This window comes from Manacus vitellinus, unplaced genomic scaffold (genome assembly GCF_001715985.3).
Source record: "Manacus vitellinus isolate BGI_N305 unplaced genomic scaffold, ASM171598v3 scaffold_44_pilon, whole genome shotgun sequence".
NCBI lineage: Eukaryota > Metazoa > Chordata > Aves > Passeriformes > Pipridae > Manacus > Manacus vitellinus.
The window spans coordinates 2,925,353-2,939,811 of NW_021940565.1; the positions used below are offsets into that span (position 1 = coordinate 2,925,353).

The window sequence follows — 14,459 nt, forward strand, 5'->3', positions numbered from 1 at the left end:
AAGGAAAATTACATTTCCCATCCCATTGATGTACCTTGCTTTGTAATGAACAAAAGGGAGTGAAGGATCTGCTCCTGAGTCCTTTGTGGGGTTGCTGAGCACAGGAACAGATGAGATAGAATGAGCACATCTGCAAAACAGGTCTTCAGATGTATATTTTTATAATTGAGAGTCCTCCAGTTATAAATTGACTGGGTTTGGTTTCTGGGTTTTAAAAAGTGAACCTGAGGAAAGAAGTTAGGTATTACTCATGTCTCTCTTCCTCAGGCTTGCACTGGACTGCGCTTTTTCCTGTTTTTTGGTTTTGGTTTTTTTTTTAGCACTTTGCTTTGAGGCTAAATACGATAACTTCAAGAAAAATATCATAAAAATGCAAGAAAAATGAAAGCCTTTTGAGTGGTTCTGTATGCTTTCCACAAACTGGGAGATGCTTGGCTGTAGAGGCACATGTAAGTGTTCCCGTGAAGGTGTGTGGTCTCTTGCACAAGACAGGGCCGTTCAGCTGCCAGGATGAGCCACAAGTGCTCCAAGTGTGCCAGGCTGGAGTTGTATGAAACAATAAACACTGTTGGAAAAAGGCCCAGGAAAACTGTTGACTTTGGGCATAATTGCTTCCTATTGCAATTAAAGCTGTGTTGCATTCCTTGGCAAATCTTGGGAATAAAAGGCTATGGGGAATGCTACCACAGCACTGTTGTTCATATCAGTTGCTGATGGATTATGGGCTTTCTGCATTTGAGGGGTGGTTAGGGTCTTGGAATGGGCTTGGGGTTAGTGGAAAAACTTTTATAAGGAATATTATCAATGTTGGTTGGCAAAATGAAGTAGCATTTGTGCTCTTCTATAAGAAAACTATGGCTCTTGTCCTGAGCCTGACTTGTTTCTACCCTTTGTGAAAAACGTGGAGGCTTTCTCTTTGGAGGAAGTTCTGATTTATTTTTTTTTTTACAATTCATCTCTATCAATTTTAATTGTTCATAGCTCTTTAGTTAATGCAATTGCTGTGTAATCATTGACATTTTCCTCCATTATTTGGTTTCCTGGATGCCCCCTTTGTTTTGTATGAATTACTTATATCGGTATTGGTGTAAATTAGTTGGCATTTATTCTCTGTGATATGGACCATGTAACTGATCAAAGTACAGAACATTTCTCATCCTATACTGGCAAAGTAAAGCAAATTTAAATTATGTTTTGAAAACACAAGTAACTTTTTAGTAGTGATGCATCATCACTCTTCACACAAATTGGGGATTCTTCTGTTTTGTCCTCTTTTCTTTTTCTTTTCTTTTTTAAACATAATAAATACTGTTACTGTGCTAGAGATCTCCTACGTGAAAGCTCTTACCCTACCTGGAAATCCCTCTGGAACACATTATGTTTATTTGTTTGATCTGTGTTCTTTTCTTTGTAAGCTTAGTCCTGCATTATAATGAGACAACCTCACTGAAGGAGCCCCTGTCTAGTTTGCTTTTCAGCATTTCACTGTGCTTTTTACCCTTCCTGAAAATTGAAAGGGCGTTCCCATCTCTTCCACAAGACTCTTCTAAGTCCGGACTGGCTTGTTATTGTAAACTGCTAAAGTGTTGCTGTGGCCATTGATAACTTGTTTCATCATCCTTTGACATCAGTTAATGAGACCTGGGTTTTAGCTAGTCAAAATCAAACTATTATCTGTTACCTTTATGCATTAAACAAACGTGTTAGTAGATACACTTCTCCAGATCTCTGATACTGGAAAAATTTTGCCCTGAAAATACCTTGCTCTTGAAAGTATTTAATGGTATTCTAACAGATGAGTGCATTCTAAGACTGAAGAGTTATTGAGGTGATGTTCTGGCAGCCCTGGCTGCCGGCTTCTTATTTGCATTTGATACGTTCAGCACTGGCCAGGCCTTGCTGAAGGTCTCCAAACTGTCCTGTCACCGTGGCGTTGCTGCTGAGCTGGTACAGCTGCTGTCAGCAGAGTGCTTTGTGCTCAGAATGCTCTGAGAATAAAGATGCAAAAGTAGTTTGATTCTTAATGCAGGATGAATGTCTTTTAAAGGTGTACAGGTTTCATTCCCAGCTTTATTCTTGCACAGTGTGTTTCTTCCTTGTTTCCTGCACCTCATCATTGTGAAGTGTTCCTGCAGTTGTGCTCGCAGGTGCTCACTCCCCCCACAGCAGGCAGCCTTTTCTCTCCCTTTTCAGTGTCTTTGAACACAAATTCCCAGGCATGTACCTTTTCCTAGGTGGATTTATTTGCAGCTGCTTCCACTCTGATGTGATTTTTTTCTCCCAGCTCTCACTAAGCATACCTGTACATGCTGACCAAAAGGTGTGGAAAAGCAGCTCTCTCAGACCTGTCAGAAGAATATTAAGTGTGTCACCAGAGCATGGAGGGGCATCGTCCGTTTGGTCACAAGGAACCTTTGAGACTTGGCTGAATATTTCTTGTTGTATTTCTTGCTGCCCTTACTTCTAAAAGATATGGGGGTTTATTTTCAGGACCACTAACAAACCCTGTGTACAAAGCTTTCTGTTCCAAGTGGAGCAGGAGAGGACCTGCATCCTGTCTTGTGGACATCAGCGTAGGCATTTCTGCAGAAACAGTTGTACAGGATTTAATCTGATTCCCCTGCTGCCAGAATTGTAATGTGGTACTGTGTTGCTTTTCCTAAAGAAATACAAGTTATGTTTCAGATTTGATTTACATTTCTGTGTGTGTTTAAAGAATTACTTTTTTCTAGAATTAGGGTTTATGTGTCTCACTTGAGCTGTGCAGAGAATGCACACAGGTGCTGTTGCCTTGTGGCTGAAGCTGAAATTTCAAATGTTTAAAAAGAAGTAAAATGCCCTGTGGACAGATTTACTAATTGAGGTCGAAGTCTCTTTCATAGGGCTAAAATACCCATTCAGTAAAATACCCATTAAGGGGAGGGGAAATTTTCCCCCTGCAAACCCCTTTTTACCCTCATTCTTTGACTTTTTTCCACTTCAAACTCTGCATTTGAAGCAGAAACCTTATGTCCTGCTGCTGCACACTTAGTTGGTTATGGGATCAGTACAGTTCTCCCTCTCACCAAGCAGGAACCTCTGCTCATGCTTTCTTGAAGAGGCAGTAGTTCAACTGATTAGAGAGGGTTAAAGAATGCCATCATCTTTGGACATGTTAAGAGGATGTTCTGAAGGAAAATTGTTGTCTTACCTTTCTCTGTAATTTTGCTGTTGAGGAAAGGTCAGTGTCGTATCCAGCTGGGGGTTGCATTAATACAGTGTTCTTTATCGCTGAGTGTGCTTGGTCTGAAGCAGAAAATCAATAAGTCTTTTCAGCCTTTGACTCCCTGAAGGATTTTTCTGCCTCAGGTGGGGCTGTAGAGGACGCTGTTTTGGGTGATCAGTTTGTCCTGAATGGCAATTAATTTTAGCTTCTTGATGGGAAAATAATTTTTTAAAAAAAGTAAATCAGATATGAAATACTTGAAAATCAATGTGTGAAACTGCAGCCTCAATGAGTTTACTCCATCCTGGGCTGCTGTCACTCCAGTGCACACAGAAGTATGAGTATGTTCCTATTACTATTTTCTCCGTTTCTCCATGAGCAAATATCAGGAGATGGCACTTCACTGAGAGACAGGTTTCTCTCCATTAGTAGGTACTGAAATTATGATAGACCTATTTGAAGGCCTTTGGCATCTCTTTAAGCTAATTCCTGTATCCTGTTGCTGTCTCAAGTGTTGTAAAGCATCGCAGCAGATTTAAATCAGTATGCCTGATGTTTTTACAGTATCATTGTTTGAGAGATTACTTAAATTCCTAATTAATTGTACTTTTGCCTGCGGGTCTGTGTTAGAGAAGTTAATGAGCTAGCTGGTGTTTGAACATCCTCCCCTTTCATGATGTGCTTTGGTTTGCAGAGCAATCCCACTGTAAGCGCACATTAACAGGTACTGAGAAAGGGAAACACTTCATTTAGCTGGAAATAACATCGTTTCATTCAAACTAAAGTGGTGAGGGGCAGAGCTGACAGCTGGTCTTGCTCCTCAGAGCCTTAGAACTGCTTGCATATGTGATATTTTTTAGTTTTTTTGATATCTTAATGTTATGTTAGGAAGGAAGTCTTCAGAGCCCATATCACAGGTAGAGTTGTCCTGTTTCTCTTCTGCAGGCTGCCAGAGCTTTTACCTTGTTGGTGCTTGTGGAAAGAAGGTTCACCATTGTTGCATTCCTGAGCCTGTCCTGACCTGGGACTCCTCAGTCCCAATATCCTCTGATTTGCACAAATAATATCCTGAATATTTGTGTGGTTTATTTTTCATAGATCTACTCTCTAGGCTTGTTTTAAACCTTGTGGGTTTGTGTGCTGTCGTTAAAGGAACTGCTAAAATCAGGCATCCATTAAGTAGCACAAGTTGTGAACAATAGTTATAGGCAGGAGGTCGTTTCTCAAGTGGCTTGAGCAGACACATCTAAGCAGTTCTGACTGAAGGGCTGACAGGGCCGTATCTTTCTTCCTTTGACTCTTGTCCTTCTCCCCACCTCTCCCAAAGCCACTGCACATTCCTGCCTCACCCTTCATCCAGGCACTTACACGTATGACAGACCAGCTCTGCCATTTGACTGAAAATTCATGCCCTACCCACTTGCTGCATTGCTTTTCACCTCAGCTGGAGAGGTGAGTTAGCAGTGCTGCCAAGGCACCAAGAGAGTAATTCATCATCCCTGGGAAGGCAGGAAGAACGAGGGGATTTTGATGAGTTTACACTGATTGTGCAACTGTCTGTTTACCCCTCAATTTTATTCCTCTGGAGATGCTATTTGAAGGGAACACTCTTCAAAACCTCTCACTTAACCTTATCTCATCATTTTTAAGAGTTTAACACTTATGGCAGCTGGGGAAGACCCTGAGAAAAATGTCTTTTATTTTGCTTTGGATTTCTAATCATTAGTTTTGCAACTAATAATTGGTTCAAAGTTTTTCTAGGGTTTCAGTTGCATGAGGAGTCTCCCTATCTTTGGAAGCATGGAAGGATCATAGGAGGCATGATCAGACAGAGTTGCTGTCTTTGCTTCGTTGTTTGCTTTCTGGTCCAAGGACAATCCCTCCTGCTGCCCCACAGTGTTCAGCTTTCACTCAAACACTTCTGGGCAGATGTGTTGCTGGAAAAGTTATTTGGGGATTTGAACTGGCAGGAGTGAAGTGTGTGAAAGAGTAGGTGTGGAGTGCTGGCAGTTCGGTTTGGCCAGAGCTTTGGTGTGGGCTGTGTGTGTGTATTCATATGTGCAAATCCTCTTCCAATCAAGTGTAGATCGATGACACAATTATTTTAGAGAGCCTGATAAATGTGGGCTTGGCTTTGGGTACTCTTGCTAAGCAATGTGAATTTTGAGGTGTTATATATAACGGCCTTGAAGAGGCTTGGTAATTACTGAGACAGTAATTTAGTTTTAATTCATATTTGTCTAATGACCTACTGCTATCTCAAACCAAAATTAACAGCCCTATTTTATAGGAGTGTTCAACATAAATCTGTCCCCATGAACTTTCCATTTTCATTGCAGCTCAAGGTATAGAGGAGGTTCCAAATTAGTCCAATATCTTATGTAAATGGACAGTACTTTCTGGGTAGTAAGTATTTTTTTTAATGTTTCCAGGGATTTTCTTCCACGAGGTTCTGGAATTGTGACAAGACGACCATTGGTCCTGCAACTCATCACTGCCAAAACAGGTAATTTCTTTCTCTTTTTGGGTCAATGCCTGGACAAAGTGCTGCTGTATTTCAACAGGAGGAAAAACTTTTCTGGGAAGTTGTGAAGAAAGCTGCCACCAGACTGTCTGGAACAAGGGCCTGCTGCTTTAAAGCTGTATGCTCAGGACCAGCTAATTCCATTGTCCTGTCTGGGAAAACAGTAACATCTAAATCCTAGAGCACGTAGTGAATTAGTCCAAGATCACACTCGAAGCAGTGGAGAAGCATCATTACATACAGTGTGTTTTAGGAATTAGCTTTGATTTATTCATTTCTTGATGAGCTTTGCATCTGTATTAGTTAACACACCAAAATTGCTGCACTTCTGCCTTTAACTCTTGCTCCAGTGCACACAGATTTGTTTCCACACAGCTTGTTTTTGTAACTTGTCTTTTTTGGTTGGGCTCACTGCACTAAATAGAGCAGAAGGTAGATTGGGGGAAAACAAGGCTTTATGTATTTGTCTGGTCAAAAATATAAATATTTTTGTATGCACCACTAAGCTGTGTGACTTACTGAGATCTTTCATCAGAATTCACCACTTTGTCCCCTTCCAGGGGGCACTCGATCTGCTTTGATGTAGCTCAGTTCCCTGGCACATATAAAAGCAGCTATGGTTTTCCATCAGTCCAAATTTTTTTTTGTAGTTGCTTCTAAACCAACGTAAGCAACAAAAAATACTGGTTTACTATTGATTTCGGCTTAAAATAGTAAAACGTAATTAAATAACATCCAAACCAGTTTTTAAAAGCAAAAAGTGCTCTTTAAATTATGCACCATGATGAAACTGGGGAAGAAACAAAATTGAAGCTGCCTGTGAAACTTCATTCTGTCCTTACGTATGAGGTGTAATTGAGCTTCTGTGAGTATTTTTTCCTAAAAGATCTTTGCATTGCTCATCAGGAAGGTAGACTGCTGTCTGTCTAGGCTTCAGGTTTTTTTCTGGATTATTGCTTTTAAAGCACGTTCATACTTTCAATGCCTCTGTGAAATTCTCCATAGTGTTTATGCTGTGGAAGAGAAAGAAAAAACAGTTAAATTCAGTGTTTCTGTATGCTCAGTTTAGAAACTTCAGGATTTCCAAGTGTGTAATATGCTTATAGTGTTCTCTGTATATTAAATATGAAGTTTTAGTTGGAGATATACACCCCTGCCATTTCTGCATGTGTGGCATTTGATCTCTGACAGAGCATGCAGAAATAAATACAAGAATAAGGCCCAGCTATGGAGAGTCTCAATCTAATTTTCCCAGGACCATGTAAGAGTAGAAGAAAAAAATGCACTGGGCTCTGTGCTGGTGTTCCTAACAAAATTACTAAACTCTGGGGACAGAGAGTAAAGTAAAAACTCACACTCTGACCTCAGGTGGTTACATACTTATTTGTTGACATCCATCCTAAACTGGCCCATGTTGTCCTATTCTGTAAAGTCACCATTGTCCCTTGGTTGAGGGGACACTGAAATGGCTTCTCTCTTTCTGGTATTTTCCTCATTAATATGTTCACAATGTATTACCAGCTTTAGGTAGGCCTACAGGCTTTGTATAGGTACCTTCTCTGCTGAAAATTCATTCTTCATTATGACTTAAATAACACAACAGGAACTTTAAAAATTCAGGAGAACTGAACTTCAGCCTAATTTTGTGTTTCCTGGATGTCAAGGCATATTTCTCCCTTTGGGAAATGCTGTGTATTTCTTGTTTGAGATTAGATGCCAAAACCTTTAAAATGCAAACTTTAATTATTTTGTTACTTACTTTAAACTTTGTTCCCTGTTGTTGTTTTGGGTGTTGAAATTCCAAATAACTTTATCTTTTAAGCCACCTTTATCTTTGTGAACTAATTTTAAGAAAAGAAAATAAAGCAAACTGCTTAGAGAAGCACAGTGTTCTTTTACAGGAAGCTGATGCTGGACTGATTTCTATCAAGGCCATAAATATCTAAAATATTATAGAATAATTGGAGGGCTGTATCAGGTTCTTGGTGCTGTAGTAAGAACTTATTTCTGATCCAAGGATCTTTCTAGACTCTCTTAAAAGTAGCTATTCCTAATCTTATAGTATTCCTGAGGAGAGAGGGGGCACTTTCTATACAGACATTCAGGGATGACTACAAGATAGTTTATCAGCATTTTGGAAGTGGCTGAGAATGGTTTGGAATGTGAATTTGATTGACAGAGGAGATTAAAGCTTCATTTAGCTTTGAGCCATTGCAGTAAGGGATGAAGCAGCAGAGGAATCTGTGCTCATCACAGCAAGAGGGACCTGTAACCATCCATTATTAGGGTTGGACATGTCATGGAAAGGTGCAACAGGAATTGGTTGTGAGGAATTACCAGGGGCCCCCCAACATGTGAAATATCTGACACACCTGGGTAAAGAGCTGTTACCTCTGCAAGGGGTAACATGAAACAAATCAATACTAAGAAACTTATTTCATGAGAGGAGTGGAGTATTTTTAATTTGTTTTTTTTTAGAAATTTGTTTACTTCCACTTTTTTAGAAATTCTGTGCAGTTAATGCAAAGCTATTTTGCAGTGACCTTTTGACCTCTTTTAGTCACTAGCATATTTTGGTGATCCTAGTACAATTTCTAAATGGCTTTATGACATTTTCACTCCACATCCATGCAAATACTGTACTCAGCTGAAATACTGGAGGCAAATAGAAAGGTTTTAATTAAATATTGCAACTGACAAGATAGTCTTAATTAGTTTTGAGTATTTTTCTCTGAGTTTGATCATGTGAGAAATACCTAATAGCATCAAAAAAGTCAGAACATGGATGTTAAAGAATTTACAGTCCTCTGAAAGATTATGGCTTGTTCTCTGTTGTTGCCAGCCTCTGAAGGAGCTCAGGTTAGATTAATGGGTTTGAAGAAAATAGTCCCACCTGGGAAGGTGCAGTTAAGTGAGTTCTAGAAGGCACAGGTGCTCTTAGCTGGGAGCCTGTCTGCTGGCCAGCTTGAGGTTTTACAAGGAGGGCAAGACAGCTGTCATAAATTAGCCATTCAGAGCATGCACGTGGGAGGGGTTCTACCTGCCTTTTTTTTGAGTGAGAAGTTGGATGTGAGGACAGCTTATTTTGTGAGAGTCTGATTTCTAAATTCAGGTAAGAGACACACTGGTTCTTTCTGTATTTGAGTGCTGCAGTGTTAGATCCAGGGAGCTCCTGCTTTCTCACCAAGGCAGCATTTGTTTGAAATGTGGCGTGTTGAAGTATTTCAGCAGTTCCCAGGGAGTGCAGAGTGCTGGTCTCTCATTCTTACTCCTGCTTTTCAGGAGCAGGAATGCTGTATGTATGCCTGTAGTTGGGCTTTTAGGTGGATTTCTCTCTGTGTGTCTTTAAGATATAAGAGTTGGCACACAGCTGACCTGGGATGAGAATTTTAAGGCTGTATGAGTGTTCAGTTGTCTTGGAGCAACATAACATACCATATGCCCAACCCAGTTAGTTCCATTTCAACTCCTAATCTTCTCTCTGCAAGTTTGGCCAGTGTTAGCATAACTTTTATATGGTGCTGCTGAGGAGGCTTTGAGAAGGTAATGACTTGAAATGCCTGAGAAAGATCTTGGATGTTGGCTTTTTGTTTCATGGTTTTTTTCGGTTGCCACACATTCTGTATAACCTTAAGCAATCTATTCTTCCTCTTGCTGTGCTTTCTCCTGCTTCTGCAGGTGAAATAATGACTACGTTTCTTGAGACTTGGTAGTATGTTTTTTAAACAGCAGAGGCAACAAAAAATGCCCTTGGGCTTTGGGTGAAGCCTTTGTTGTAGGTCTTCTGTTTGTTAAAAGCACATTGCCTGCTATATAAACCCTGTTCTTTGTATGTTAAATATCTTGGCTTTAGGAGAGTTATTTTCATCATTTTGTCAACTGTTTGTGGAGGAATTTCAGATTTTCTTCTTGCTTCAGCAGATTAACAGATTTTGAAAATCATTTTTGAGGTGGGCAGTTTTACATGAATGAGTCCTACATACAATACCCACATTTGTTTGAGTTTTGTTAATTAAATACTAAGTGGAAAGCAAACATAAGGTTTAAAAGACATCCTGTTTTTTTTCTGAAGTCATGCAGATGCTCTCTTCTATTGAAGTTGTTGAGCTTTAATCCAAATTTTGTTTGTTGCAAGACTATTCCTCAAGGATAGCCATCTTCTGTTGCCCTCTGGTGGCAAAAGCAATCCTCTAACAGAATATGAAAAAATTATAAAAATAATTTAGATTGGTTATTTCAGCTAACACAAATGATCCTAGAGGCTTCATCAGCAGGAAGGCATGTGGGGCTCCTAAAGGACAAAAACTAGAAAAATGCCACAGTGCCAATAGTAGGGAAGAGACTGGGCACTTTGCAAGGAGAAGAGGAAGACAGTGACTGCAGTATTCTGGATGCCACTCTGGCAGCTCCTCATTCAGGTGATGAACAAGGATGCTGTAGAGACCAAAAAAATTATTGAGGTGCGTAGCCCAAAAGCTAAAAAGTGACACCACCACGGGGAAAAGGAGGTAGGGACTGGTGACCCATTCCTGAGCCAGTGGAAGGCTCATCACCCACACAGGACCGATATCCTGGAAAAGGGATAACGCTGCTGATCTGGAGCCTGAGTTTAAGCTCAGTGTGAGGTTGTAGGGGCTGCAAATGTTCCTTTGCACCTGCCAGTGTCCCTGGCTGCTGCTGGCTGTGCTGGCAAGCTGAGCTGATCTACAGGGACTGCTGAGGTCTGGCAGAGTGGCTTGGAGGGCTCGACCAGATCTCCCGTGAGCACCGTCAAAGGGGCTTCAGCTCACGTTGGGCCAGATTAATTGTACCCACAAATACAATACAAGTGGTTTTACCTGGAAACTTTTGTTTCCTTGATCCCAGATTGATGCTCAGTGACACCAGGAAAGATGGAATCCCCTCACTGAAAGAATGGAAAATGTCTCTGTATTTGTCCATCCTCAGAAAGATATATATATAAAAAAGTGATAGAAGAATCAGTCAAAGTTCACTTTCAAGAAAAAGAAATCTGTAAGTAGTTATTAACTAACAATCTGAAAGATATTTTGAGGTGAACAGCAGCCAACACAAATCAAGGAAGATAACCCTGTCATATCAGTGCAATATACTTTTTTATTACAGGATGTCAGGCTTGTCAATTAAGGCGTGGTGGTGTCTTATCTTGGGTACAGTAAGGGTTTTTAAATTATCTTGTGTTTTTTTTTTTTTAAATATAATAAGCAATCTTGGGAAACATGATTTAGAAAGGACTCCTGTAGATGGATGCACAGTTGTTTACAGAGTGGAAGGGACATCCCTCCAGGTCATGTTCAGTATTTGGTATTATTGGTAGGATGACAGAATAAAGTATGCTCATTAAGTTTGTGTTCGGGAAATACAAATGAGAATATAAAAGATACTGGAGGGCAGAATTTGAATTTAGATTGCTTGCAAAAGAAGAGAAATGCCCCCAAAGTAGGAAGGAATTCAGTTGGGATAAGACAATTTCTGTACTGAAAGGCTGGTACTTGATGTTTTCAGAAAAGGACCTGGTGCTCACAGTGAATCTTTGACAGAACCTAACTCACTGATGTGCTGTTGTAAAATACAGACATGAATACTGTACAGGATGCATCACAGAAATGCAGTCCTACAAGTACTAGTTCTGCTTTTTCTCAGTCCTGGAAAGGAGAGAGAGCTCTGGTGAGAGCTCTACCTTCGTGACCTTAGGAAAAATTCCTGGAGGATGGCTGTGTGAGTGATTGGAAGTTTGGAAAGCATGAACAGTAGGAGAAGGTTGAAAGAACAGAGATATACTTCTTCTACAAATGAAAAGTTTCAAAGATGTGGAAGATTATTGCATTCTCTGCTACAAGTGTCTACCCTTATAATTAACCATTTCATTGGTTCCTAGGAGTGTGACCTGGTATTTTATGCCAGTTATTTTCATTAGATCTACACTATTTTCAATACTTTTCTGTCTTGTACTGTGATATTCTTGCAGTCCTCTGCATTGACAGGATTTTCTGGTTTGTCTTCTGGAAACACCAGGGTACTTCTATTTCTTGTAGCCTTTCTGCTTGAAGGTTAGCAGGGGAATACCTCAGTTTGAATATTTCATCTTCAGCTTGTTAGCAAAGCTTCAGAAATGGTGAAATAGAAGACAGATTATAGATTTAGACAACAAGGGCTTTTGATACTTGCCTCTCTTTTCAGTGAAGCACTATTGAATGATTTGCTGTGGTCCAGATTCACTGAACTGCATTTGCTTTGCTCAGGAAAAGCTGGTCCATCATCAAAGAAGAGGTGATGTACTTTTGCTGATGGTGTTTATTTGCCTGTTTTTAGAACACTCTCTTGAAATCACCCTTGAAAAGCGTTCTGAGGCTTTGTGAGGTGCTTTGTTGGAGTCAACAAGACTGTTGTTGCTTGGGTGACATCTCTCTAAGGGGCTGGGAGTAGAAGATGCAATAATAGCAGGTATTCCCCCTTTACTTTATGTGTTTACAATGATTGGTAGAGGCCTACAATTTAATGAGCCACCCTTTTGGAAAACTCACAAGCTCTTTTGAGTGTTCTAGACTGGATACTATTACCAACTTGGAGCAACTCCTTGAAATCAGGTTGAGAGGAGTTCTGAGTCCTGGTCTCTCATCTTGGTGAATTCCTGACCTCTAGTAACAGGTTATTCTGTACAGGGTAAAGTCTTTGAGCTTTGGAAGGTCTTGGGCTCAGTCTGATGTGGATCAAGGATGTTTTCCAAAACATCTCTTGTGTATTTCTAAGGGCTGATCTGTGTCTTGTCACTCAGCTCTCTTTGGCTTAGAGACAAGTCTACAGAACCTCTCAAGTGTGGATGTAATTTAAGTGGTTTGAGAACAGCAGTGGCTGTTTATTGGTAATAACAATATAAAATCATAAACAAGATTAAATCATAAAAGCATAGGGAGCTATAACTGACTGGAAAAATTAGGAGCATTTAAAAGACGTTGTCCTATAACTCTTCTCTGTATTATTTCTCTTATTTAGTAAAAATTGAAGAGATAAATAATCACTTGTGGATGCACTCAAGGAACTATGCTATGGTAGCCTTTTCATTCTACATCATCCAAGGTGCTTTTAATGAATCCGGGGGGAGGGGGGGCAGGAAAGGAAGCATTTTACATGCAAAGACTCTTTTAATTTTGTATCTAATTGTTCCTTCTTGTAATATAACTTCCTTTCTATGCAAAAAAAATACGTGTTTGAAAGCTGGACATCAGGCAGGATCATTTTTTCTTGTCTGGCTTTGTGTCCGTTCCCACAAAAATGTAAGTGAAATGTTTCCTTAGTATTCTTCTGTGTATGAAAGCTGGAAAGTGAAGATTGCATTAAAGCATGTGCTTCTCCAGTCTGGCTGAAGGCATCATTGCCAGGGACAGGCTGAGGGCTGAAAGGAGCGAAACAAAGCGCCGCTTGTCCGTTTGAATTTTCATTCCGTGGGCTGTGTGTGGCACCACAGGTTGAGAACCCCGGTGAAGTTTATTCCTGCAGCTCTGGTGGGACCTCAGATGCCTCTGGGAGGGATGAGTTGTTGACAAGCATTAACACAGCTAAAAAGTAACAAACATTTTTTTTTATTACCTTGAAGCCGTTTCAGAGAGCGACTCTTTCTGTTCCTGAGTGTGAAGTGGAACAAAAAGAAAAGCTTCCTTGGCAATCAGCTGAATCAGCCAGCTGATTCCAGCTCGGCACCAAGTATTGCTCACTCAATTTAGAAAGATTTTTCTGAGAAAATCTGATGAAAACCTAAGAAGAATACATTGTTTTATGCCAGGAGCAGTGCATGAAGAACTGGGGAAAAGTATGTCAGCTCTTTTTTTAATGAGGTAGATGTTTTCCAACTTTAAGATGACAAATTTGACAAATGTAAATTCTCAAATGTGCTAGAGCAACAGAGCTCTTTTATTTTGTGCACAATATTATTTTTCATTTTGAAATATTTGAATATTCCTTGACTTTTTAAATAAACAGTTGGCAGTGAAACAAACTCCACATTCATTGTAGTTTTGCTGCTGGAGCTAAAAAAAGAATCTAAGATATTCTGGAATGTTTAAATTGTCAAAAGTGAGGCAGAGGGTTTTTGGTGGGTGGTCTCATTTTTAAAATAAGTGATGTATTTTTGTCTTAACAAGGGTGAGTTTCCCTGTTCCTCAGAGTTTGAATCTGGAGGGATTATGGTATTGTAGCACAGAAAGGTTGGTATTTGTTATTTTCCCCTCCTCTATGTCTTTTTTTTTTTTTTTTTGGTCTCTGTTTGCTTTAACTATTGTTGTAGGGAGTTTTTTACATTTAATTTTATTTTATTTAAAAAGCTCTGTTGATAATAGTAAGAAAGTGACTTTTGGGTAACAGGCTTCAGTACTGACTCATAAGGTCCTCTATTAATCCCTGTTCTCAGATTAGTTCTCCTGAGCTGCTGTTCTTTCTCTGAGTACCAAGCAAGCTCCTTCCCCTGGTGTTTGAGGGCTTGTTACCAAGAAACATTTTCTGGGGAAGAAACATCTAACCAGAACTTTGAAGTCAGGCCTTAATTGCAGGATGAAATGAAGTGGAACACACACACCTCTTTTCAACCCTTCCCCACTCCTAGTGCTCAGACCCCGTGGGGACAGGATGTGAGCCGTACCTGTGATTACCACTCCTGTCATTGTTTCTGATTGCAGCCTTGCTATGTGACATCAACTTCTGTGTTCTTTTTTGAGGGAA

The 14,459-nt window shown here is 40.0% G+C and overlaps 1 protein-coding gene across 11 annotated transcripts in view; it reads left to right on the top strand.

The window, feature by feature from the left end:
* DNM3 (dynamin 3) overlaps positions 1-14,459 on the top strand; it is a 169,806-nt gene that overhangs the window by 10,449 nt on the left and 144,898 nt on the right. For all 11 annotated transcript variants that reach the window (XR_003916052.1, XM_029962280.1, XM_029962282.1 and 8 more), the window contains exon 2: positions 5,638-5,711. Coding sequence is in view for 10 of the 11 variants with exons in the window: in XM_029962280.1 (XP_029818140.1) it covers positions 5,638-5,711 (74 nt within the window). In the remaining variant the exon portion in view is untranslated. The remainder of the gene's footprint in view (positions 1-5,637; positions 5,712-14,459) is intronic.